This window comes from Oenanthe melanoleuca, chromosome 10 (genome assembly GCF_029582105.1).
Source record: "Oenanthe melanoleuca isolate GR-GAL-2019-014 chromosome 10, OMel1.0, whole genome shotgun sequence".
NCBI classification, from domain to species: domain Eukaryota; kingdom Metazoa; phylum Chordata; class Aves; order Passeriformes; family Muscicapidae; genus Oenanthe; species Oenanthe melanoleuca.
The window spans coordinates 218,042-241,773 of NC_079344.1; the positions used below are offsets into that span (position 1 = coordinate 218,042).

At 62.8% G+C, this 23,732-nt stretch overlaps 3 protein-coding genes across 6 annotated transcripts; 1 reads left to right on the plus strand and 2 right to left on the minus strand.

Annotated features, from left to right (window-relative positions):
• Positions 1 to 152: 152 nt before the first annotated feature.
• MFAP1 (microfibril associated protein 1) lies at positions 153 to 4,440 on the minus strand. Its single transcript, XM_056499444.1, has 9 exons — positions 4,208 to 4,440; positions 3,881 to 4,100; positions 3,160 to 3,292; positions 2,676 to 2,863; positions 2,136 to 2,244; positions 1,905 to 2,065; positions 1,500 to 1,659; positions 970 to 1,059; positions 153 to 851 (listed from the first exon to the last, which is right to left on the minus strand). Exons 1-9 carry the CDS (start codon positions 4,284 to 4,286, stop codon positions 669 to 671), a joined length of 1,323 nt encoding a protein of 440 aa, XP_056355419.1. The 5' UTR covers positions 4,287 to 4,440; the 3' UTR covers positions 153 to 668.
• LOC130257479 (basic proline-rich protein-like) lies at positions 4,380 to 11,723 on the minus strand. The gene is made up of 4 exons (XM_056500027.1): positions 11,663 to 11,723; positions 10,782 to 10,967; positions 9,593 to 10,639; positions 4,380 to 5,218 (listed from the first exon to the last, which is right to left on the minus strand). The coding sequence occupies exons 1-4, from the start codon at positions 11,721 to 11,723 to the stop codon at positions 4,380 to 4,382; spliced, it is 2,133 nt and encodes a 710-aa protein (XP_056356002.1).
• Positions 8,679 to 22,935, plus strand: FURIN (furin, paired basic amino acid cleaving enzyme). 4 transcript variants are annotated; one of them, XM_056499440.1, is made up of 16 exons: positions 8,679 to 8,824; positions 11,945 to 12,329; positions 15,228 to 15,326; positions 15,963 to 16,058; positions 16,520 to 16,648; positions 16,890 to 16,966; positions 17,307 to 17,395; positions 17,554 to 17,726; positions 18,410 to 18,622; positions 18,711 to 18,811; positions 18,919 to 19,022; positions 19,213 to 19,330; positions 20,200 to 20,379; positions 20,470 to 20,594; positions 20,988 to 21,104; positions 21,180 to 22,935. In XM_056499440.1, the coding sequence occupies exons 2-16, from the start codon at positions 12,150 to 12,152 to the stop codon at positions 21,746 to 21,748; spliced, it is 2,370 nt and encodes a 789-aa protein (XP_056355415.1). In that variant the 5' UTR covers positions 8,679 to 8,824; positions 11,945 to 12,149; the 3' UTR covers positions 21,749 to 22,935. The 4 variants fall into 4 exon arrangements, with proteins under 4 accessions (XP_056355415.1, XP_056355417.1, XP_056355416.1 ...); XM_056499442.1 differs by lacking the exon at positions 8,679 to 8,824 and adding an exon at positions 9,068 to 9,166; XM_056499441.1 differs by lacking the exon at positions 8,679 to 8,824 and adding an exon at positions 9,407 to 9,531.
• Positions 22,936 to 23,732: the final 797 nt, after the last annotated feature.

A 23,732-nucleotide genomic window follows, 5' to 3' on the forward strand; every position in this document is an offset into this window, starting at 1 on the left:
CACAGGCCCAGGCACAGGCCTGAGGCAGTGGTGGCAGCTGATCATGCATGCCCTGCCCAAGCTGGTGCTTCCTGTGCTGCCCCAGCTCACCGTGGCTCACAAGGAAAGCACAGAATAGGATGACCACATCTTTAAGAAAAATAGAGCCAGAGTGTGTAAGAAAATCAAACTTTTAATCAAACCCTCCCACCCCACACAGGTAGAAAAGCCAAGCCCTGCAGGACCACCATGAGGAGGTAGGGCCACCACTGACCACCCCAAAACAGGGCCCAGACTGACACCAGGGACAGTACAAGCAAGGGATTGTAGACAAGATGGGTGCAAAAGTCCTGTAATTCCTCCAGAAGTGGATGTGCTGGAGCCAGGGGTGCTGCTGTAATGTGCCAGGCACTGCCAAAGTTCCATGGTGGCTGTTGCTGGAACATAGTGTGGCCACCAGCCTGGCCAGCACCACAGGCCATCATCCTCCACACTGTGTGGGCAAGGAACCCATCAGGTCTGCTCAGCACAGGGAGTGGGACACCTCATCAGGGCAGGCATGGTACAGGCAGGGGAAGGGCTTGCCACCACAGGAGTCCTGGAACATGTCCCTTCTGGCCCTGCCCAGGCTCGGCAGAGCAGTGCCCTCCTGCCAGCCTCAGCCACACCAGACCCTCCTGCCTCTGCCCTTAAGTGGTTTTTCGTTTCTTGGCCGAGGGTCTCTCAAAGACATCCCGCACCCCTGCTGCCTTCTGCTTGAAGAACTTGGTGTTCTGTGCACTCTCCTGGCCCCAGGCAGAGTCAAAGGAGGTGGTGTCCTGGTCCACCAAGTGTGTGTACTTCGTCCGCCCCGAGCGCCCAAAGTTCTTGACCTGGGGAGCAGAAGAACTTGTGAGCAGCTGTTCACGGGGGATCAGGACCTGCTGCACCCCCAAGCCCACAACTCCCCCACCTTGGCATGGGCTGGGCACCCTCTGCCAGCACACCCACCTGCATGACTTTGGGCAGGATGGTCTTGTTGAAGTGGTCCTCAAGGGTCGGAGCACTGAAGTCCCTCTTGTACACCTCCTCATCCTCATCCTGCAGGAAGACACACCTGCTCAGCCTTAAAGGTTCTAGCAAGTCTTGGCAGCAGTGGGGGAAGCTGCCTGAAGGTCATATTTCTGCTCTGCCAGGGCTGCCACAGTACTTGCAGCCCTATTAACTCCTGCTAGAGTGAGAGATGTGAGCATTGTTCCCCAGGCTGCTTCTCCAGAGGCCCATGCAGAACTGACTTGGTTCTGGCTGGGTCTGTCAGCCCAAATAGCAGCACAGGGACAGCTCTGCAGCTTCAGATCCTTTCAACTGACATGCTCTGGTGTCAGTCGGGCCAGCTTCAGCCCCATGCTGCCTCTGCAGGTTGGCTCTTGCCCCAGGGCACCCCCAGCCCCAGGGCACAGTGGGAGAGGGGAGGCTCCCCTCAGGGAAAAGGTCTCACACCTGCAGCCAGTGCAGCCATGCCTGGCCCTCAGCACACTCACCATGAAGAAGGCTCCACGGTGGTAGTACTTCTGCAGGAATTTGTATTTGCCCTTTACTGCCTTGTTGGTGATGACTTTGCCGTTGGCCCGGAGCTCAGCCCGGCGCTCCTCCTCTGTCAGGTTTCGCATGCGCTCGATCTCTGCCTTCTCCTTCTCCATGCTGGGTGGGAGAGAAGCCCCTGAGACCCCATGTCCCCACAGCATCTCCTGGGAGTGAGGCTGTCACCAGCTACCACCTCAGGGTTTACACGTTTACTGCTGGGGAACAAAGGCACCCCAAGGGCGGGCAGGAGGGGCTCTGGGCACTCAGTCCAGCTGGGACCCTGCTGCCAAAGGGCAGCCTGAGGAAAAGGTGCTTCAACTGCCTGTGGGCTCTCAGCCTCCTGTCTACCAGACAATACTTACGCTTCTCGTTCTTCACGGTCTCGTTTGATTCGCTTCAGCTCACGGACTTTCCAGGCCTCGTACTCCTCCTCATCGTTCTCATCATCTGTATCGAGTGCATCCAGCGCTGCCAGCGAGCGCTTGTTCTCCTCCAGCTCCTTCTTTGCTTCCTCTTCTACAATCTGCAGTGAGGTCCAAGCTAAGCTTGCTGCAGTGACTGCCCCCTCCAGCCTCCAGCCCACCCCCCCGCACCTTCAGCGTGTACTTGCGCCTCTCCTCTGCCATCCTCTTTGCCTCCTGCTCCAGCTCCTTCTGCTTCAGGGCTTCTGCTTCTCTCTCCTGAACTGTGATCCGGTCCTTCCTGAGAGCAGAGCCATGACAGCCTTCAGCTCTCCCATGAGCCAGTGCAGACACTCAGCCTCTCGCTGGCTCCCACACTGCAGCTGCTTTCAGCCTTTGCCCTCTCCAAGGACAGGTCAAGTCCCAGGGCTCTCCACTTTCTGGGGACTACCATGTTCCTTTGCCACTGAATGGCCTTTGCCCAAGGGCTCTGGTCAGACTCCACAGCCTGTTCCCACACCAACCCAATGCAGCTGATACGGGGCTGTGGATGCAGGGATTGCCCCTTGCTCGCTAGCTGTGCCCTGCCAGGCTGACCCATCCCATCCCACCCACCCCAAGGAGATGAATGGCTTCCTCACAGTGAGAAGAGACCATGGCAGCGAGGCCTTCTTGGGCCCCAGCTTCTGCCTACCACAGTCCAGGGCCAGCCCACACACTTCCATCACCTACTTGCGGATAAAGACCGGTTTGAGACGTGGCTCCATTTCATCTTCGCTGTCCGTGTACTCCTCATACTCAGACTCTGACTCAGACTCTTCTCCAGACCGACCCTCATCTTCCAATTCCATCACTTCCATCTCCTCAGTTTTCCTCTCCTGTGCTCGCTGACGCATCATCCCGCGCCGACGCTCAATCTCCTACAGGAGAGCACAGAGCAGTCAGAGGCAGCCCTGTCACCACTTCTCTCCTGTGAATCACATGTCATGGCTGGAGTGCTGGCTTTCAGAAGATGCACCTACCTCTCTGAGTGTGGTGTGGCCTCCCCCAGTGTCCTGTCCCATGCCAGAGCATGGTGACCCACCAGTTAAGTCATGGCTGGGTGTGACACTTGTCCAGACACATCAGACAGACAGCCCACATATCCATGCAAAAGGCAGTCCAGCCTGTGCCCTTACAGCTTTCTTAGCCCCGTTATCTGGCTCTGCAAACACACCTCATCATCGATCTCTTCCTCCTCCTCTTCACTGGTGTCCTCCCGTTCCAGGCGCCAAGCTTCTCCCCCCTCCACTTCTGAATCGCTTTCTCCAACCACTTCAGGCTCCACGATTTTGCGGTGTCTTGCCAGCCTGCAAGAGACCCCGGTTAACACACGGCACTTGCAACGTAGGGGGCTGCAGGAAAGGGACTGTTCACAGATCGCTTCTAGCAAGGCCATGGTAAGCACTGGGACTGCCAAACATGCCATAACTGATGATCTGTCCCAGGAGGCTGCAGTGGCTGGGCACTGGCAGCTCTTCCCTGCCCATGCTTCAAGGAAAAATGGAGTTCCCAACGAGAATTCTCCTTGTTAGTGGAAACGAAACCAACAGCAGCTCCATGGGAGGCAAACAGCACTCAGTGCTCCCTGCCCAGAGTACGCTTCATGAGACACCATCCTTCCTCACTACCCTGAGCCTCAGCATGCTACACTAATTTCTATTTGGAGCCTGTTTTTTCTACTGCTTTTTCTACCCAATGGACATGGGCTGCACCTGGCTAGCTCCTGGTTGGAAAGCAGCCCAAGGCACAGTGCAGTGTGGATATGAGAAGTGCCAGGCACTCCTGTACTGCCTGGACAATGTTCCCAGCTCCTGCCGTGTGCAGTTTCTCCCTGTAGCACAGCAGAGTCCCAGCCCCCGGCCCCAGACTCTGCTCCTGCCTGACCCAGCACTCACCGCTCCTCCACGTCCTCAGCGATGCGGTTCTGCAGGCGCCGGAGCCGCGGGTCGTTGGCCAGTTCCTCCTCCTGCTCCTCGGGCTCGACCTCTTGTTCCTTCGCCTTCTTGATGAATTGGAACTCCTCGTCCTCCTCCTCCGAGGACTCCATGGGCGCGTAGTCGGGCCGCTTGCCCGACACGTACCGCTTCACCTTCACCTTCTCCATGGACAGCTCGCCTGCGGGCGCCGGGCCGTCACCGGGGGTCTCGGCCCCGCGGCCCCGCGGCCCCGGCCCCAGCCCCGGCCCTCCGCCCACCCCGCAGAGCCCCGGGCCCCCGTCTCACCCTTCTCGTTGCGGACGGGCACGGCGCCCGCCGTGGACTGGATCGGCGGCTGCTTCATGAGGGCGCTGGGGACCGCCATGGTGGCGGCGGGAGGAGGCTAAGTCGGGCCGAGCCGAACCGAGCCGAGCGGTGCCGAACCGAGCGCTGCCGCTGACAACGGCGCCTCGAGCGCTCACCCGGAACCGCAATCGCTGCCGCTTCCGCCGCGACGGGGACCGTGCCGGGGCCGGAAGTGACGTTCGGCCGGGTCGGTGGCGGGGGACGGGCCTGGCGCTCGGAGCTGTGCCCGTGCCTGCGTTCGGCCCTGGGGCTGGGGGCAGCGGAGTCCCCGCTCGTTTCGCCACCCGCCCTCAGCCGGGAGAGGGGCCGCTCCCTCCCGCACCGTGCGGGGTTTTCCCTCGGCAGTCGCAGGGGGAGGCACCGGCCGGGCGTCCATGGGACGGCGGGGGCAGCGCCGCGATAGAGCCCCGCTGCTCCGGCCGTGTCTGAAGGGACTCTGCAGGCCCGGCCGTCCCTGTGTGCCCGCCCTCTGTGTCCCCACACGGCGAGTGGGGCCGGGTCTGAGCCGGCACTGCTGGTCTCCCGTCCCGCGAATGGCGCATTCCTGTGCCCTGTGTCTGGCGCATTCCTGTGCCGAGTTCCCCCGCACAGCCCGAGGAAACGCCGCTCGCTCTGGTGCACAGCGGGGCTGGTTCGTGTGCGCTGTGCCCGCTGCCAGCGGGGCAGAGCGGGGATCCGCGGCCGCTGCTGAAGCCGAGCCGTTCCTCCCTGCAGCGGGCAGAGCGGGCCGCCGGCAGCCGCAAACAGCCCTGGCCCGGCTCTCTGCGCTGCCCGCTGCCAGCCAGCCACACCGAGCGCTGCTGCCGGGCTCTCGGCCTCCGGGCAGCAAGGGCCAGTAGCCCTGCGCTGCTGCGTGCCCCGGAGCCTCGGCCGGCTGCTGCCGGGGGGGCAGGAGCTCCGCCGTGCTGCGCGGCCGGGCTGGGGCAGCTCCTGGGAATCCCGCTGGCGTGGCTGCGGTATAGCGGGGAAAGGCTGGGGTCACGGCCGCTTCTTGGGGGTTTTCCGTAAGCAGCTGAGTGCCGGCTGTGTCAGCATGTCTCAGCTTCCGAGGGATGCGAGGTTTCGCAGTGTTGGAGCCAGTGGCTGCTTGCAGGATGTTCCTGTGAGCTCATCCTGCCGCAGAAGATAATAATTTCTCCTAAGTTGGGTAAAACTGCGTCACAAGCCACTACAGCCACATCTGCCACATTCTGCCGGTTTCTACGAAGAGAGGAAGAGGTTTTATCTTCCATGAAATCTGCTTGCTGGCAGGGAAATTTAGGAAGCAGGAGGGCAGAGCCAAGCTTTAGCAGGTCACTGGCAGTAGTGGAGCAGATGCTCTCGTGCTTGTGTGGCAGGGGCCGTGTGGGGTGAGGGCAGCTCTGGCAGCCAGGAAAGCCCAAAGCACGTGTGCTTTTCCAGATGGTGGGGCAGCACTGGAGCACGATCCCTAAGGGAGTGCAGGGAAGTGTCTTGGTGTTCTTGGTCTGGGCTGGGAGACCTCACTCTGGGCAGCATCTCCTGCAGCCAGTCTAGTGGAGAGCAGACCCTGTTTTTGGTAGGAGTACCACCCTGCTCTGCTCCCAGAAATGGCTGCAGAGATCCCAGGGCCACCATAGAGGCTGGCTCTCTCCTAGGGGACTCTCCTTGGCCTATAGAGGTGCCAGGACTGGGCAGATCCAGTTGGGTGACTGTGATCTGGCTGGGCTGCAGGTGGGGGTGTCTGCCCTAGGTGTGGGGGCAGTTGGGCCCAGCTCCTTGCAGCCCCAGCTGGCTGTGCCTGGCATCCTGACTCAGTGCCTGCTCTAGTTCTGGGGAAGGGTGTCCCTGCAGTGCCATCCATTCTGACCAGTTTCTGCCACATGCAGAAATGGGGGCTCTGAAGCTCTCCTGCTTCAGTGTGTCCCTGCACGGGACAGGGTTTGCAGGGCTCCCTTGATGCCCTGAAGCAGGTGGTTTGCCTGAGCAACTGAGGCATCAGTGTCTTTATAATTGTACAGCACCTTTATAATCGTACAGCACCTTTATAATCCTTCAGCACCTACAGCCTCCGCCAGGAACAAGCAAGAGTGGATCTGTGTGCTTCTGGCCTTTGTGTGCAGGCACAGCCAGAGCACCCACTCTGTGTTTATGTTGTTAATGTTGAGGGTTGTCACAATATGTTCCCACCTGGTGAGCCCTGTGCCACGTGGCAAGGAATGAGCTTTAACAGGGCTTGGAGGAACAGTTGGCCACGGAAGCTAAGGGGAAGCTTGGGGATTACACATAAAGCAGACACTGTCCCATTCAGGTGAAGCAAAGCTAAAAACCTGGGCAAACAGGGAAATGCCTTCAAGCCTGGCTCAGTTCTGTGGCTGCAGGGGCTGGAGGCCATGGCAGGAAGATGCACTTCACTGTAGAGTCTCTGCCCCAGGTTCCCTTTTCCCTGTGCAGTGCTGCTGACACCTTGGCTCTGCAGAGCTTGGCAGCTGGGCTGCGGCAGGTGGGAGGCACTTTGTGGGGCTGAGCCCCCATTCCTGGGGTTGTGTGAGGCCATGGAAGGCTCGCAGCCATTCCACAAGTGAGCCTGGGGCGTGGGCCAGTCTGCCCCTCAGTGTGATGCCAGCCACACCTGCTGCTCTTTGGGTTGGTGTGTCTGTGCTTGTGAGCACCCCCTCCCCAGCCCACCAAAGCCCATGGGCATTCCTACTGCTGGGCTGCAGGTGGGCTTCCAGCCTAGTGTTCCCTGCCTCTGTGTGCTTGTGTTCCTGTGTGTGCAATTCCTGTGGAACGCCCCAAGTGCCACAGGCACCTTTTGGGCTTAGGCTGGGCAAGGATATCCCTGCACCTGTACAGCAGGTGATGACAGGGTGCTGTGACAGGACATGTGATGGAAGGGCACGTCCTGCAGCCCAGAGCAGGGGCAGAGCCAGACTAGGCTGTGAATTGATATCTTGGCAGTATTACAACTGCTGCTGACAAAGCCTAAGGCAGGGAGTTACAGAACCCACCTTGAGCAGCTGCAGTTTGTATCTCAAGGACAAGGTCAGGGTGTTTGGGCTGGGCCTGAGTCCCCGCATGTAGCCAGAGTGAGATGTTGTGTCTGGGAGCCAGAGGTGAACAGAGCTGCTGGAGCCAGCAGGACCCTGTGGAGCACAGATCCTGCCTGGGCCAGGCAATCCCAGCTCCCTGGGCACCAAAGGGCCTGCTGCTGGTATCCAGTGTGGAGGGGAGGGCATGGACTGGAGAGATTCCAGGGAAAGGAACTGCAGCCTTAGCTTGGGGAGAGTGTGAGGATGGGCAGGGAGAGGGCTGGACAGCACAGCAGAGGGGCTGTGGGCTCACCTCTGCTGGCATGGGGGGCAGAGCAGGCTGCTCTGTGCTGGGTAAACCTTCTGTTATTGATTTGGTCCATCCAGATGTTTCTGCCTGCTATTGCTGCCTGTTACTTGGTTTTCTCTGCTGGTTTCTCTGTGTGGGCTCTCTCCCCTTTCCCTGCTGTTGCCCACTCAGTGGCTGCTTTCCCCTGCAATCCTGAAGGTTCCTCAGGCTGGGGTGCCTGCAGGCAGGGGTGAAGCCCTATGCTGCTCTGCTTTCCAGGGAGCTTGGGCAGATGTATTCAGTTGTATTCTGCAACCTGAAAGCTAAAATGAACCTGATTTTCCCATGAAAGTGGGTTTCTATTGATTGTGTGTGCAGCCAAGCCACACCAGAGTGTGCTCAGTGAAGGGCAATGTGGGGGACTCCCTGCCACCCACAGTGAGCAGTTTGGCCCCTGGGGCTGTAGTGAGAGCCCCAGAGGAGGCAGGGCACACCTCCCAGGACAGGACAGTAGGGCTGGCAGCAGTGCTGCCAGTTTGCTGGGCACTGCCGCATGGAGCAGCTGCTCCTGCTGTCTCCTGGGCTGTGCTGGTGCCTCTGAGCCATGGTCCCCAAGTCCCCCTCCCCAGGAGGAGGGTTTGTGATCCTGGCAGATGTGCAGAAGTAGCTGTTTCACCCCCTGGCTGCATGGTGGCTGGGGCAGAGAGGGGTGCCCGGCAGCCCTGTGAGCTGAGTGGGGCACAGCAGCCGCTCAGTTCCATGCTGGTGGCCCTAGGCTCTGCTCCTTGTGCAGCTAGGCTCCAGGGGGCTCGGGGACAGCGGCTCTGCTCCCCGTCAGTGGCGTTGTGCCACCTGCAGCCAGGTGCTTCCCGGCCCAGGCGTTTTCTTTGGCAGGGCAGCGGGGTCAGCGCGGGTCCCAGGCCAGGGTTATGTAAGAGCGCGGTTCTTCCTGCCTGCCCGTAGGGACAAGGGCCCTTTGTCAGCTCCTCTCAGCTCCCATGTCACAGGGCCGGGCGCAGCAGCTCCTCACCTGCCCGGGCACGGCTGCCAGCGCCCAAAAGAGGCATCCAGAGGTAAGGTTCACGGGAGGGGCAGGCAGCCCGCCTCCCATGCTCCCACCCACTGCCGGCCCGGGCTCCGGCTCCGGCTCCGGACCTGCCCCTGTCCATGTATCCTCTATATAACCCCGTGGGGCGCAGCTGGCTCCCTGTGCCCCAAGGGCTGGCCTGGGCTGGCCAGCTCCAGGGACGACTCCTGAGCGCGCTGCAGTGACTCTGGGTGAGTGCTGCCTGTCTGGTGGGTGCCTTCTCTCCCTGGCAGGACCATGGGCCTGGGGCACCGCAGCCCCTGTGGCTGCGGGTCTCTGGTGCAGTACTTGGGGCTGGATGCCCAGCCTAAATACCTGCAGAACTAACCCAGTTTAGCACAGCAACCTGCCCTGTGCTAGATTTTCTGGGCTGTTCTCAGCATCTCGGTTACCAAGGTGACTGTTTCCTGTGTGATTGCTATGCTTCACGATCTCGATCATGGTATCTGAGTGACTTCCTTTTCTCTGTAAAGAGCACTAGGACCTGCTCCTGCCCAGGGCTGCCAGACTCGTCGCAGGTTTGGAAGATTCAGGTCAGTTTGGGTTCAGGTCACTTTGGGTTCTGCTGCATTTTTGTTGCTAATGACACCGTCCCGTGCCCACAGCGGGCATTTCTTTACAAATGACTGAAGCTGTGTTTCACTTCTCACCTTTTTTTCCTTGGTGGAAGAAACGGGGCTGATAGACTTTCCTGGTGTTGTTCCCTATCAGACAGTTTCTCTGTCAGGCAGCTGTACACCGATCTGCCCACGACACGGACCTCATGGAAGTGCGATTCCCGCAGCCTGGCTGGGGAACTCCCCGCTCCGCGGTCTGCCAGGGCTGAACAGGCTAATCTGGCGGGGCTCATGTCCTGCCAGCTCCGTGTCGCAGCACAGCGCACCACGAGCTGCGCCAGGTGGGAGACGGGGCATCTCTGCGTGCCCTTCGCGGCAGGCACCCTGACACCGGGCCGGTACCGCGGGCCACGGCGAGGCTCAGGTCTCTCGCGGCGCAGAGCGGCTTTCCTGCCTGGGCTGGCATAGGAGCCCCCGGTGGCACGGACAGCCCCATGCTCGGCTGCAGGAGAGGCCGTGCAGAACCCCGGGCCGTGCCCGATGCTGGCGGTGCCCATGGCGGAGGGGCCGCCGGGGGTCGGTGCCGGACCCGGCGCCGCAGCACGGGCCGGGAGGGGCGGGCGGCGGTGACGGCATCCGGCGGCGCCCGGCGGAGCGGCGGCCGGGCCGGGCCGGGCCGGGCCGTGCCGAGCGAGCCGCGCGGGGCCGGTGGCGCGGCCGTCGGGGCGGGGCCGGGCGGCGCTGACAGCTGCGCGGCGTAAACAAGCGGCCCGGCGGCCGCCCCGGCCGCCCCTGCCTGGGCCGGGCCCGGCTCCGGGGCGGGCGCTCCGGGCGCCCCGCGGCGTGACGCGGCGCCGCCGACAGACGGGCCCGGCTGCCGACGGGACGGAGCGGAGCGCAGCGGGCAGGCCGCGCGGTAAGGGCGCAGGAGCGGCACCGGGACCGGCCCGGCAGGGCTCGACCCGCCGGTGGCCGCGGTTTGACAGCTGCGGCGGCCCCGCCGAACGGGGCTCGGTGGCGGGGCTGGGCCCGGGGCGACCGGCGGGGCCGCGGGCGCTGGGTACCCAGGCTTAGGGCGCTGCCGGCGGGGATGTGCGGGCCCGGCGGTCCCCGGCAGCGAGTGCGGGGCCGGGCGGCCGCTCTGGGGGCTGCGGCGGGGGCGGCCGGAGCCGCCGCTACTGGGGCCGAGGGGAAGCCAGGCCGCGTTCCGCCCCGGCCCGGCCCGGCCGCCGCCGTCCGGAGCTCCGGCTGGAGCCGCCCCGCGGGCGCAGGCCCGGGCCCGCCGCTCAGCCCGGGGCCGCCGGTTGGTGTTGTGCGGGGCCGGGTCCTTGGGCCGCGGTGCGGGGCCGGAGCGCGGCTCGGGGCGGGGTGCGGGGCCGGGCTGTCCCGGCACGCGGTGCTCGCTGGCGGGAGGCACCGCGGGGTCCCGGCTGTCCCCCGCCGGCCGGGCTGGCCCCACGTGCGGCAGTCACCGCCGGAGCGGGTGGCTGCTGGCGCCGGCACCAGCGAGGCGGGGAAATGCCCGGCTCGGGGGCCAGGTATCGGCACGGACACTGGCAGACCCTTCAGATAGCGTTCCGTTGTGCCGTACTGTGCTGTGGGCCTTGGCAGTCGGGCACCCGGGGCTCCCGTACAGCCTCCGGTGCTCCGGCGGGGCGGTCCGGCCCGGGGCTGGCCGAGCTGTGGTCGCCGATGAAGAAACGCCGTTGTGCCAGTCCTGCACTGTCGGTGCCGTGCCCACGGCGGGGTCTCCGGCGGCTGCCAGGAGCTCTCTCCTCTGGCAGCACAGCAGGCTGCCGGCTCGCTCTGGCCGCTTCTGGATGGAGCGGGATGTGGCTCCTCTGGGCACTGCCGGCTCTCACCTTTCCAGCTGTCTCTTAAGCATGACGAGATATTCCAGGGTCCCTCTGGATCTCCGGGTGTGGAGCTCATCCTGGCATCGTCATATCGTGGGCTCCCTTACCCTGGGTTGGTCACTCCCTGCTCTTTTCTACAAGCTTCTTGCGTTTGCCCTCCCAAAACGCGCAAGCTGTTCCTGGGCATCCTTGGGTTCATTCTGGAGGCGGCAGTGTGCCCCTTTTCCTGGTCCTGGTTTCCACCGGGTTGCGGGGATGAGTCACACTGGTGTCACCATGTTGTGCTCCAGAGGAAGGGCAGAGCTGAGCTGCTGCTGGTGACAGGCAGCACAGTGCTTGCCGTGGCTGCCAGGCGCTGTCTGGTCAATGGCTGGGAAGATGAGAGCCTGGGGCTGTGCTAGCTGGAGATCAGGAGTTCCCCTTGACTTTCCTCCTTCCAGTCTCTCATTTTGCTAGGATTTCTTGCACAGCACCTGGGGACATATCCTTTGGTCTCCCCATGGGACTGGAGAGGCAGGCCTCCCATCTCATTTGCTCCCACCTCTGTACCCAGATAGTCCCATCCCAGTTGGAGGAGCGGTAGTGGTAGCAGGAAGAGCAGTGTCCCTGGCCTCACCTCTGCCCTCCTTTGGTGCCCTCCTCTCCTCCTGGCTGATTCCGTGTTTATAAGCAAACATTGGGTAATAGCAAGGTAAACAGTGTCTCCGTGCAGGGGGAGGTGTGGGCACACTGCCAAGCCAGGCGGCTCTGTGGCTGTCCCTGTGCCGTGGGGACAGCGGGGGCTGTGTGCCAGGGCCCCTGAGCCCAGTGGCTGAGCCACGTCTCGGCGGTGCAGCCTGTCCTTCCTAGCTCTGAGGAAAGGTGCCCTGGGCCTGACCACTGTCCTGTCTCTCTGCAGATCGTGCTCCTGCCCTGGACGGTCTGTTCCTGTGCTTTTGTGGGCTTGGCCCCATGTGGGCTTGGGCTGAGCTGGGACCAGCAGGGCAGAGAGGCCGGTGTGCCTCAGAGTGCTGACGCTGGGAGGCTGCTGGACCTGCTGCTCCCAGGACCCTCCTGCTCCTGGGACCCTCCTGCTCCCCAGCTCGAGGAACCCCGATACTCTGATGGATCTGAGGCCCTGCTCGCTGCTGTTGCTCTGGACTCTGGTGGTTGCCCTCACTCTCCTGGACCAGGAGGTGCTGGCCCAGCATATTTATACCAACACCTGGGCTGTGCTCGTCCCTGCAGGACCCCAGGAGGCTGACAGGCTTGCCAGGAAGCATGGATTCCTCAACCTAGGCCCGGTAAGTCTCCTGCTTCCCTCTTCTCATGGAGCTAGTGTTCTCTGCCATGGTCTGGGCAGGTGCTGAGCTTAGTCCTAGAGCTGGCTTGGGGCCTCCTCTATTTTGGCATCAGGGTCACTGTGTTTGTGCCTGTTTGCTGTGGCCTTCCAGCATTTGCTTGGATGGTGGCAATTGATTGTGTGGAGCCAATCGACTTGATGGTGGCAATTAGCTGTATGGTCCTGTGCCTGGGACCTTGTGGCATGGCACAAGTGGCACAGCACTCTGCCTGCTGGATGGGGAAGGAGGAAAAGCCCATCCTAGCATGGAGGAACTGGACTGGAAGTGCTGTGTGATGATGGATGGGAAGGCTTCCAATTCCACTGTTGCTCCCCACAGCAAGCTGCCCAGTGCAGCATGGCCTCAGCTGAGCAGGACGGGGTCTGACAGCAGCTGTGTATTCTTACCCTGAAACTGTCCTTGGCAGAAGGTGTGTCAGCAGCACCCAAGGCTCAGCTTTCCCTGCCGTCAGCCAGGGAGCAGGCGGTGTGCGTGGCTGTGCTGGGAGTGAGCTGTCTCTCTGGGAAGGAAGGGCAGGGTGAAATCCCAGAGGAAATTGCACAACTGGTGGCTGTGGTGTCAGGACCTCGCTGTGAGCAGCTGCTGGGAGCAGTGGCAGTGGGAAGGTGGCTGCTGCAGGAGCCAGGGACTTTGTCCTGCCACCCGAAAGGAGCCCTGCATGGGCACTGGATACTCAAGGTCCCCGGGTCAGGGAGCCCCAAGTCCTCCAGGGTTGGTGCCGTAGGAGTGAACTGTGAGGGTTGTGGCTTGGCCCTTATCTGAGGGGATCCTGGCCTCAGCCTGGGCTCTGGACACTGTCCCCAAAGCTGTGCTGTCCTGGCATACCCCCAGCTCCTCTGCTGCCTGTGGAGTGGGAGCCAGTGGCACCTTGGGCAGAGGGCCTATGACTGGTTCGAGTGGCCTTGGGGAGGGCTTGAGGAGGACATGGGACAGTGGGGGGGTTGTGGGTCAGAGGTGGAGGCTGTGTGTGGCAGTGAGTGAGATGTGTGGGGGGTGTTTGCACTGCTGGGATTTTGCAGAGAAGGGGGCACAGGCATTGCCCCCCACTGCTGGGATTGGGGTCACTTGGAAGGGCACTGATGGTGCCATCCCTGGGCTGTGCTGGCAGGACAGTGCCATCCTGGGAGGGAGTGGTCCTGTCCCCACACCGCTAGGCTGCAGGTTCAGCATGTAGCTCCACTCCCAGAGCCATGGTCAGGCATAGGGGCAGCCTTCTAGCCCTGGGACTGGCCAGGGTAGTTGGGAGCTGTGGGCAGGGCAGCAGTACTGAACTGGCACCAGGGACACGTGGTGCTGGGGGGTGGCTTTGCCCTTGCTGAGGACAGGGACGGTGGAGATTAGGGTGGAAGTGTGTGGGCTGGCCAGCTCCTGGCTGCCACCACAGTGTCAGTGCAGACCTAATCCAGTTGGATGACCAGTCAGAGCTGTGGTGTGTGCAGGAACAATCTGGGCTCTGTCCGTACCCCCGGGGGGGGTGAGGGATGCTGTGGGAGGGCAACCAGCCTGCATTCCCCCACCAGGCCTGTGCAGAGGCTTTGTACCTTGTGCACCTCCTCAAGAGCTCTGAACTGACAGGCATCCTGGGCTGTCCTGGGGGAGCACAGTGTGCCAGAGGAGCAGGTACCAGGTGTGTACCTGGGAGAGTTGGCTGCTGCCCTGGGCCTGGGGGTGCTCAGCTGGGTGCACCTTGCTCAGCAGTCTGTCCAAACTGGGAGCACATCTGCCGAGCTCTAATGAGCTGGGGAGGTTTGTTAGCCCCAAACAAACTGTTTTGAGGCAGCCTGAGATGGAGGAGGGTGCGATGGCCTCATATTCCTACAGCCCTTGCAGCCCAGCCCCTTCAGCTGTGGCACAGCCTGGGCAGCTGGATCCTGCCTGTGGCTTCTGCCTGGGCTTTGTGACTCATGGGGGGCTGGCTGTGTGCTTGGCCCCTTCTCCCCAGTTGGGGCAGGCTGCTGGGCTGGGAGGCCCTGGGCGGCCAGGGTGGGGCCATTGTGTCCGTCAGCCCCAGGACGTGCGGGAGGGGATACGGAAATGACAGTGCTGGGGAGGGTTTGGGGTTTAAAAATAACCATCTGGGCGGCAGCATGGCCTCCTGGCCCCACCAGCTGTGCTGGGCTCCCAGTCTGGGCTGTCTCCACATGGGAGTGGAGCTGGGGTGAGCACAGCACAGCATGGCCGCTCGGCAGCGGGGGCTGGACCCCACTGGGGTTGGACGCTTGCATGTCCCCTGCTCTGCCCCACTGAAACTGGCTGTGCCCCAGGTAGAGGCTGGCACTGGGTGGGTGTTCCAGTGGGGCACCTGGGGAGAAGCCAGCAGCCTGTCCAGAGGTGCAGAGGCTGCTGCAGACCCTACCCTGGCTGGGATCACCTGAGTGTGTGGGGCCTGGAGCCACTGGGACCTTCTGCCAGGAGGAACTGGTTGGTACTAGGAGAGAGGCAGTGGTTTTGTCTCCTGAGTCTGGTGTCTCTCACAGGCTGGCTATGAAAGGCCTGCCCCTCTCTGCCTCTGCTTGCCTGGGGCCTTCCTGCCAGGGCAGTAGCTTTTTTGGACAATGTGAGACTTGCTGCCTTGTGGGACCTGCGGGAGGGTGAGGTGTGCAGCGGCTGCATTCTTGCTACTCCAGGATCTTCCCAGCTGCCTTGTCCCCAGCTGCCATAGCTTCTTGCAGGAGGTGCTGCCCAGAGTACTGGACATAAGCCTCAGCAGGCACTCTGGAGTGGGGGCCCAGGCTGTGCACGGCAGCCCTGGAGCTCAGGATTGCAGACATGGGGTGTGGAGGATCGGGGGAGGCGGGCTGGCGTGTCGGTGCCACGAGCAGCGTTTGTGTGTTGCAGATCTTTGGCGACTATTACCACTTCCGGCACCGTGGCGTGGTGAAGCGCTCCCTCTCGCCCCACCAGCCCTGGCACAGCCGCCTGGCCAGGGAGCCGCAGGTACGAGCGGGGAGCGCCTGACTTCGCTCCCGGGCACCTCACAGGGGCACGTGAGCCAGTGCTGGGCGCAAGACAGGCCTGAGCTGCCTTAACCATTCCTTGGCAGAGGCAGGTGGGAGCCCACGGCGTGTCTGGCAAGGGCAGGGGTTGGTGGAGCCAGCGTCATTGGCCTGTGGGTTCTTACAGTCCCAGGGTTCAGCAGAGCCTCTGTTCCCAGGAGAGCTCTGTGTACTTGTAGACAGCACAAGGTGTGCAGGACAATAAACAGATCCCAGAGCAGTGGCGTGTGGGGGCTGCTGTTTTCCCCATCCTCTGGCTTCAGCCCAGGCCCTGGAACACGTGTGGTGTGGCATGGCAGCTCTCAGCAGCCCGTGTCTCAGTGCAGCTTGGCACTCTGACCGTCCTGCTCCACTGGAGCACAGCCTGTGCTGTGCCTTTGCAGGGCACAGCCAGGCAGGGGGCCTGGAGGGCCGGACTGGGGGTGGCAGCAGCTCTGACAGGTCCAGTACTCTGCCAGGACAGAGCTGACTGTGAGCTTCCCATGGAGAGCCCCTCCAGGCAGGCTGAGGGCTGGGGTCATGAGGAGCTTGTGTCATGAGGGGTCGGCAGGAGACCCCACACCTCCTCTGCCCTCAGGTGCAGTGGCTGGAGCAGCAGGTGGCGAAGCGCAGGAGCAAGCGAGACGTTTTCATGGAGCCCACGGACCCCAAGTTCCCGCAGCAGTGGTACCTGGTGAGTGTCGGGTGAGGAGGGCTGTGTGCGAGTTTGGGGACACAGATGTGACACCTAGGGACTGCTGGCAGGCAGCAGCTGCTGGGCTGGCAGGAGGGAGGAGAAGGGGGAAAGCCTGGGGCAGGCACCCAGGGCTGTGTATGGGAACACCCCAGGGGGGAAGCTCTGCTGACAGAGCTGGTGGGAGGGCTGGGGGCAACTGGACTAGGAGGTACAGCCTTTAGCCTGGGCCAGTAATGGGTTGATGCCTCTGCCTGCTTCCTGGAGCTTGGGCACAAATCTGATCTCTGCAAAGGATGCCTTGTCTGGGGCTCAATCTTGCTTTCAGAGCAGCTGGTTGTGCCCAGCTCCCTGGGGTTCCTTGTCACAGCCCACAGAAGAGCTGGGTGGGTTTGGGGCACACACCCATCACAGTGGCAATGGCTGGGCACATCTCCTAGTGCCAAGGCTTCTCTTGGCAGTACAACACAAACCAGCGGGACCTGAACGTGCGCCAGGCCTGGGAACAGGGATACACGGGCAAGGGCATAGTGGTGTCCATCCTGGATGACGGCATTGAGAAGAATCACCCTGACCTGGAGGCCAACTATGTGAGTTTGGGTGATGGTGTGGGGCAGAGTGCTGTGGGAGCTGGTCTGGGCAGCTGTGTCCATGCAGGGCAACCCCAGAGCTGTGGGGTACCGGTCTGGTGCCCACCATGGAGGGACACTGGAGGTGGGATTGGAGCCTGGCCACCCTGCTCAGCTCAGCCTCTGTGTAGGCATGAAGTGAGGGGCACTGGGGCTCGGTGGCTAAGGTAGACAGTCTCCAAGTGTCCCATTTGTCTTCCAGGACCCAGGAGCAAGTTTTGATGTCAATGACCAGGACCCAGACCCGCAGCCCCGCTACACGCAGATGAATGACAACAGGTGAGGCAGGAGTGGGGGTGAAGATGCAGAGCCTTAGTGCGGCAGGGAGTTAGTGCAGTGTCACCCCACATGGGCCACTGGAAGCTGTGGGGCTGGCAGTACACTCCTGCCCCATGGGGAGCCCTTTTTAACATGAGCAGCATCCTTTTTCTGCCCAGAGCCAGTGTGGGCTGTTCAGTGCCCTGGCCCTGGAGCAGGAGGCCGATGGAGGAGCCTTCACTGGCTCCCTGGTTGGAGGGGATGAGAGGCAGCCTGGGTGGGGGCTGCTGGGGCTGCAGCCAGCACTGACCCCTGTGCTGCTCACACCCTGAGTGACTGTGCTGCTCCTTCTTTGTTGCAGACACGGCACACGCTGTGCTGGGGAGGTGGCTGCTGTGGCAAACAATGGCATCTGTGGTGTTGGCGTGGCCTACAACGCCAGGATTGGAGGTGGGTGCCCTGCCCTGGAGTGGCCACAGCAGCAGCTGAGCTGGGGGCACTGCTGGTGCAGCAGTCCCGTGACAGCCTGTGGCACAGGTGGCAGCAGGGCTTGGGGGTTCTCACTGGTGGCACTCTGCTCCAGCCTGACATTTGCTCTCTGGCCCTAGGTGTGCGCATGCTGGATGGGGAGGTGACTGATGCTGTGGAGGCCCATTCCCTGGGTCTCAACCCCAACCACATCCACATCTACAGTGCCAGCTGGGGCCCTGAGGATGATGGCAAGACCGTGGATGGCCCGGCCCGGCTGGCAGAGGAGGCTTTCTTCCGTGGGGTCAGCCAGGTGAGAAGGAGGGTTTGCTGGGGGAGCACTGGCCTTACTCCTGCCCTCCTCCCTTCCCTCTGCCTGCCCTGGTTGTTACCCTGGCCCTCCCAGCATGAGCCATCTTCCAGCCCATCTCTAGGATCAGGCTCTGTTAGTTTTTCTTGTTCTTCCTGTGTGATGGTTCTGAGTCAGGACCACTCCCATGTGGTGCTATCTCCCTGCTGTGAGGGCTCCTGTGTGGGATGCTCTCACCCTGCTTTCCCGAGCCCTCTCCTGGTTCTTGTCTGGTTTCGTGCCAGCTGCTCACCCTTGATTTCTCCACCCATCCTCCTTCACTGTCCCTTTGTGCTGGCAGTGTCACCTGCCTGGGGAGCTGTGTCATGTTCTGCCCAGGATTCCCTACAGAGATGCACGTGATGCCATGCTGACTCTGTCACATCCTCTGCCAGGGTAGCTGCTGTGTTTTGGTGCCGAGGCATGGCTGGGACTGTGCTGGGGCTCCCACAGTCCTGCTAGGCAATCCCACACAGAGTCAGGCCAGGTGACTTGTGAGCAGAAGTCCTGCTGTCCACCTTGTCCCAGCTGCATCTGCTCTGTCTGTGTGACTCAGGCTGGCACCATCCACTTGTCCCCAGCCCCAGCCTGGGGTTTCCTGTGTGTGGCAGTGCTGGTGCTTGCCCTCACCCTGCCTCTGTTGCCAGGGCCGAGGCGGGCTGGGCTCCATCTTCGTCTGGGCATCGGGGAATGGGGGCCGTGAGCATGACAGCTGCAACTGTGACGGTTACACCAACAGCATCTACACGCTGTCCATCAGCAGCACCACCCAGTACGGCAACGTGCCCTGGTACAGCGAGGCCTGCTCCTCCACCCTCGCCACCACCTACAGCAGTGGCAACCAGAATGAGAAGCAGATTGTGAGTGGGGCTGCCGCTGTCCCGGGCCGGGGGCTCAGGGGGTGGGATGTGCCTGCAGCATTTCCTGCCCTGGCACTCCTCCTGGCAGGTGACGACTGACCTCAGGCAGAAGTGCACCGAGCTGCACACCGGGACCTCGGCCTCGGCACCGCTGGCCGCGGGCATCATCGCCCTCGCCCTGGAGGCCAAGTAAGGGCAGCACAGGGGGCTGCACGGGGGTCTGTGCCAGTCCTGGGCGTGGACCTGCCTGGGGCCAGCAGGAGCTGGCACTGACCTGAGCTCCATGTCTCCTGTAGCAAGAACCTGACATGGCGGGACATGCAGCACCTGGTGGTGCAGACCTCGAAGCCAGCTCACCTGAATGCCAATGACTGGATCACCAACGGCGTTGGCCGCAAAGGTACCGGGCTGCTGGGGTGGGACCAGCGCTCCCAGTCCCACGTGTGCCACTCGCCCTGGGGTGCTGGGCAGAGGGCCCTGGCAGCCCTGTGGGGGAAGGAGGCAGGAGGGCCCAGTGAGCATGCAGCGTGGCCAGGCACACATCCCCCACTGGGTACCCCAGGAGGGCACTGACCCCTCTTTGTCCACAGTGAGCCACTCGTATGGCTACGGCCTGCTGGATGCTGGGGCCATGGTGAGCCTGGCCAAGAACTGGACCACGGTGGGACCTCAGAGGAAGTGTGTCATTGACATCCTTGCAGAGCCCAGGTACGGGCTGGTGAGCCCAGGAGAAGATCACTCAGCATCTGTTCTGCACGGGGGCTTGAGAGCCTCTGGGCCAGAGCAGGGAGTGGGGAGAATCTCAGGGACTGAACTGCTGTTGAGACCGTTGGAGCATCCTCCTGCAAAAACCTAAAGACAGCTGGGAAAGGCACCTCCAGCCATCCTGCTCTGCCGTCACCAATGAGCCTGCTGGCCATGGGGCTGGGCTGTGAATGTGGGCAGACTGGGGCGCTGCGGTTGGGGTGCAGCCAGCACGAGTCATCCTGGACAGAGGGGCTTTTCAGGGGGCAGACAGAAGCTCCTTTGACTCCTGCTTGGCTGCTGCTGCCACAGTGCAGCATGTGCAGTCTTGTCTGTGGCCAGGGCACTCCCTAGGGGCTCCGGGGTGGGGGGATCATGTTCCTTTGCATGAGGGGAGCGAGGGCTGGGCCCTGCCCTGACCCCTCTGGGGAGCCAGCCCTGTGTGGATACAGCAGGCACATCCTGTGCTGGCACCAGGGGTGAGCGGCCACACGCCAGCAGCAGGATGGGGATGGCTCTGCCCATCCCACCCCTGGCTGTGCCTTGCAGGGTGTAGCTGGCCTGCAGTGCATGAATAAAGGGGCTATTCAGGGCTTGCATGGAGTGGTGCCTGGGGAGGCAGCACTGGGCAGTTCCCACTTCCCCCATGCCCAGGAGCTGGGGCACCCCATCTCCTGCCTCTGGGGAAGGTGCAGTGGTGGTGCCACTCTCACCCACTGCAGATTTGGTTGCCGCTCTAGCTGCCCTGGTGCCCAGTCCCCACAGCAAGGAATGGGGACTGTGGTGTGTCCCCCTGGTGTGGGACTAGCCTCACAGGTGCCTGTCCTCGGCAGGGACATCGGGAAGCGTCTGGAGGTGCGGCGGAAGGTGGATGCCTGCCTGGGGAAAGCCAACTACATCAGCCGGCTGGAGCACGCGCAGGCCAGGCTGACGCTGTCCTACAACCGCCGGGGGGACCTGGCCATCCACCTGGTCAGCCCCATGGGCACCCGCTCCACCCTGCTGGCCGCCAGGTGCGTGCTGGGCTGCAGGGTGCCCTGGCCTAGGCTGGCACGGCTCAGTTTGGGGTGTGTTAACAGCCATATCTTGCCTCTGTGGCTCAGGCCCCACGACTTCTCGGCCGATGGCTTCAATGACTGGGCCTTCATGACAACGCACTCGTGGGATGAGGACCCCTCTGGGGAGTGGGTGCTGGAGATTGAGAACACCAGTGATGCCAAGAACTACGGTAGGGGTGTGCTTCCCCATCCACTGCCTCCCTCCAAGTGTGGGATGCAAGCTGTGTGCTCACCCAGCTTCCCCCCTGCTCCTGAGCTGAGGAGCCAGTAGCATCTTGGATGCTTTGGGTGATTGGCTGGGGAGAGGCTGGACTTGGGCATGTGGGGTGGTGCTGCAGCCCCTCTGGGGCAGTGAGAGTCCAGGCAGAAGGAGACCCCATGCTCCTTGGGGCTGCTGTGCAGGGGCATGGCCCCACAAGAGGCATTCTCCCAGGTGGTGGGCACAAATCTGCTGAGCCCTGGCAGCCAGGATGGGGGACCAGCGTGAGCCCCCTCCCTGTGCCTGTCATGGGCATGGGTGGTCTCACGGGCAGCTCTGTGGTGCTCACTCTGCATTGTTGCAGGCACACTCACCAAGTTCACACTTGTGCTCTATGGCACGGCCACCGAGTCCCCCAGCCTCTCCAACCAGCTGGAGAGCAGTGGCTGCAAGACCCTGACCCCCAGCCAGACCTGTGTGGGTGAGTACGGGGCCAGCAGGGAGGGAGTGTGGGCGCAGGCAGCCCCAGCCCATGCTGACCCTGCCTGTCCCACAGTCTGTGAGGAGGGCTACTACCTGCACCAGAAGAGCTGCCTGAAGCGCTGCCCTCCCGGCTTTGCACCCGGCGTCCAGAGCACGCACTACAACCTGGAGAACAGCGTGGAGCCCATTGCACCCCACCTCTGCCTGCCCTGCCACCCCTCCTGTGCCACCTGTGCGGGACCTGGCCCCAACCAGTGCCTCACCTGTCCTGCACACTCCCACTTCAGCAGCCTGGACTTCTCCTGTTCCCACCAGACACAGAGCAGCCGTGCGTCCCCCGCCCTGGCAGATGGCGAGGGACCAGCTGAGGCCCCCCCTCCGGTCAACTTGCCTGTCCTCATCGCCAGCCTCAGCTGCATCCTCATCGTTATCATCTTTGTCACCATCTTCTTGGTGCTGCAAGCACGCTCAGGCTTCAGCCTGCGGGGTGTGAAAGTGTATGCCCTGGACAGCGGGATCATCTCCTACAAGGGGCTCCCCTCCGACATCTGGCAGGAGGAGGGTCCCTCTGAGTCGGACGGTGAGGATTATGAGGCCCACAGCGAGAGGACTGCCTTCATCAGAGACCAAAGTGCCCTTTGATGAGCCCTCCTGCCCCTCCCTCCTCCCTGCCCAGCACTGCAGGGCTGGGGCAGGTGAGGCTGAGGGGCCCTGGACTCTGCCCCTGTCCTTTCCTGCACTGCAGCAGCCCGGGGCTCCCACGCACTGGCACCGTCCCTCAGCCCCAGTCTGGGTGGCCAGGCATGGTCCTGCAGGCACCATCCCCAGCACAACACCGTCCCAGTCCTGCGCCACCTCTCCTGGCCCTGCGTCCATCCCGTGCCCCGTGCGGGGTGTTTGGTGGCAGTGGTGCCCCTGCTGAGTACATGGCTGCTGCTGGGGCCAATTCTCCAGGGTGGGCAGTGTGTCAAGGCCCTGGGTTGCCATGGCTCAAGGTTTGCTGGCTGGGGCAGGGGTGGCTCTGAGCCCAGACTGTGCCACAGCATCCCCCTGCCCCTCCCACACTCGGCCCCTGCAGAGCTGTGTCCCAGGCTCAGTTTGTTGTGTCCCAGCTCCCTGCCGCCTGCCCTGGGCCTGTCTGCTTCCACCCGTGCCCTTCAACAGCAATAACAGCCAGGCCTCAGCTGCTGCTGCCACTGCCTGCCCCTCCCAGCGCCGCCGCTGCAGTGGGCAGGGCCCTGGCACCGGGGAGCACCAGGCTGGGCATCGCCTGCCCCTGTGCCCGGCAGAGCCCCCACCTGGGCAGGGACCCCGTCGCACATCCCTGCTTTGGGGGGCTCGGGCCCCTTGTGTTCTGCCCCTGGGCAGGGCTGTAGGTGCTGCTGGCTGGGACTGTCAGGCGGCGCCAGTGCCAGCACTGCCCCAGCTCTGCCTGCGTCCCGCCTGTGCTGGGCGGCGCCCGGCATTCCTGCAGCCCTCGCCCCCCGACGTGCCTTGCCCCCACTTGGTGACAATCTGTTCTGCTCCCCGCTGGAGCCCTTCTCCTCGCTGCCCCTTCCCTGTGGGCTGGGGGCCAGTGCCACGGGCCCCTCTGCCGTCCGCCGCCGCACACCGGGGCCACGGTGCCGGCTCCACCTGCGCCAGCACGGACGGAGCCGCTGGCCAGGGGCCACAGGACTATTTTTCTATAACAACTTTTTGGTGCACAGTAATTTTTTCTTGTAATTTAATCAGCCGGGAGCTGCCTCCTGAGCCTGTTTTTAATTTAATGGATGTGGATATAACGCTAGAGAGACTGAGTTATTAAATGTTCAGAACTATGCAAACCAGCTCCGCTGCCTGTGCTCTGTATGCCATGGGTGTCCCAGCTGGGGCAGTGCCTGGCTGTGGGGGCTGTGGGCCTCAGATCTCTGTGTGGGGCTGGGATGGAGCCCTGCCTGCAGCCCTTCCCCAGCACTAGGGACTGCCCTTCTCTGGCTGTGGGCAGTAGCCAGGGCTGGGCAGGTGTGGTGGGGACAGGGAGGGGCTGTCTCTCACCTGGGCATGTGCATCCAGGGCAGCTAATTCAGAAACTGGCTGCCTGGGGGGTGTGTGCATGTGGAAAGTCTGGGGACCTTGCACCCCTTTCCACAGCATGAGGCTCAGTCCCTTCATCACAACCTGGGGTCCAGCTGCAGCCCCTGTGTCTGGCACCCTGCAACCAGAGCACGATGCAGGAATGGCCAGGCTGGACCTGGGACCCCCTCGTGCTGTGGCTAAGCTGCTGACACAGCTCACCGAGCCCCCCTCAGGTCCCCGGCCCCCACAAAGGAGCCGTTTGGGCTGTGCTCCATCACAGAGGCAGCTCCTTTCTGCGGAAAAGCCCAGCCTCGCTGTGTCTGGGGCTGCAGTGGCTTCCTGTGGTCAGGGCGAGGTTCCCGTGGCACGCTCGGGCTGCAGCCGCTCGCCCGCTCTGCTCTGCTCGCCCCACGGGCGGGGCTGGGGCCGGGCGGCACTCGGGGCTTCAAGGAGAGCCGCAGCTGTTGCCCTTAGGTCAGAGGCAGAGCCCTGATGCCCGGGAGTAGCCGGGGGATGCTGAGGGGATGGTGGTGGTGGGAGAGGCAGAACGGCGGCAGCCCCTGCCTTG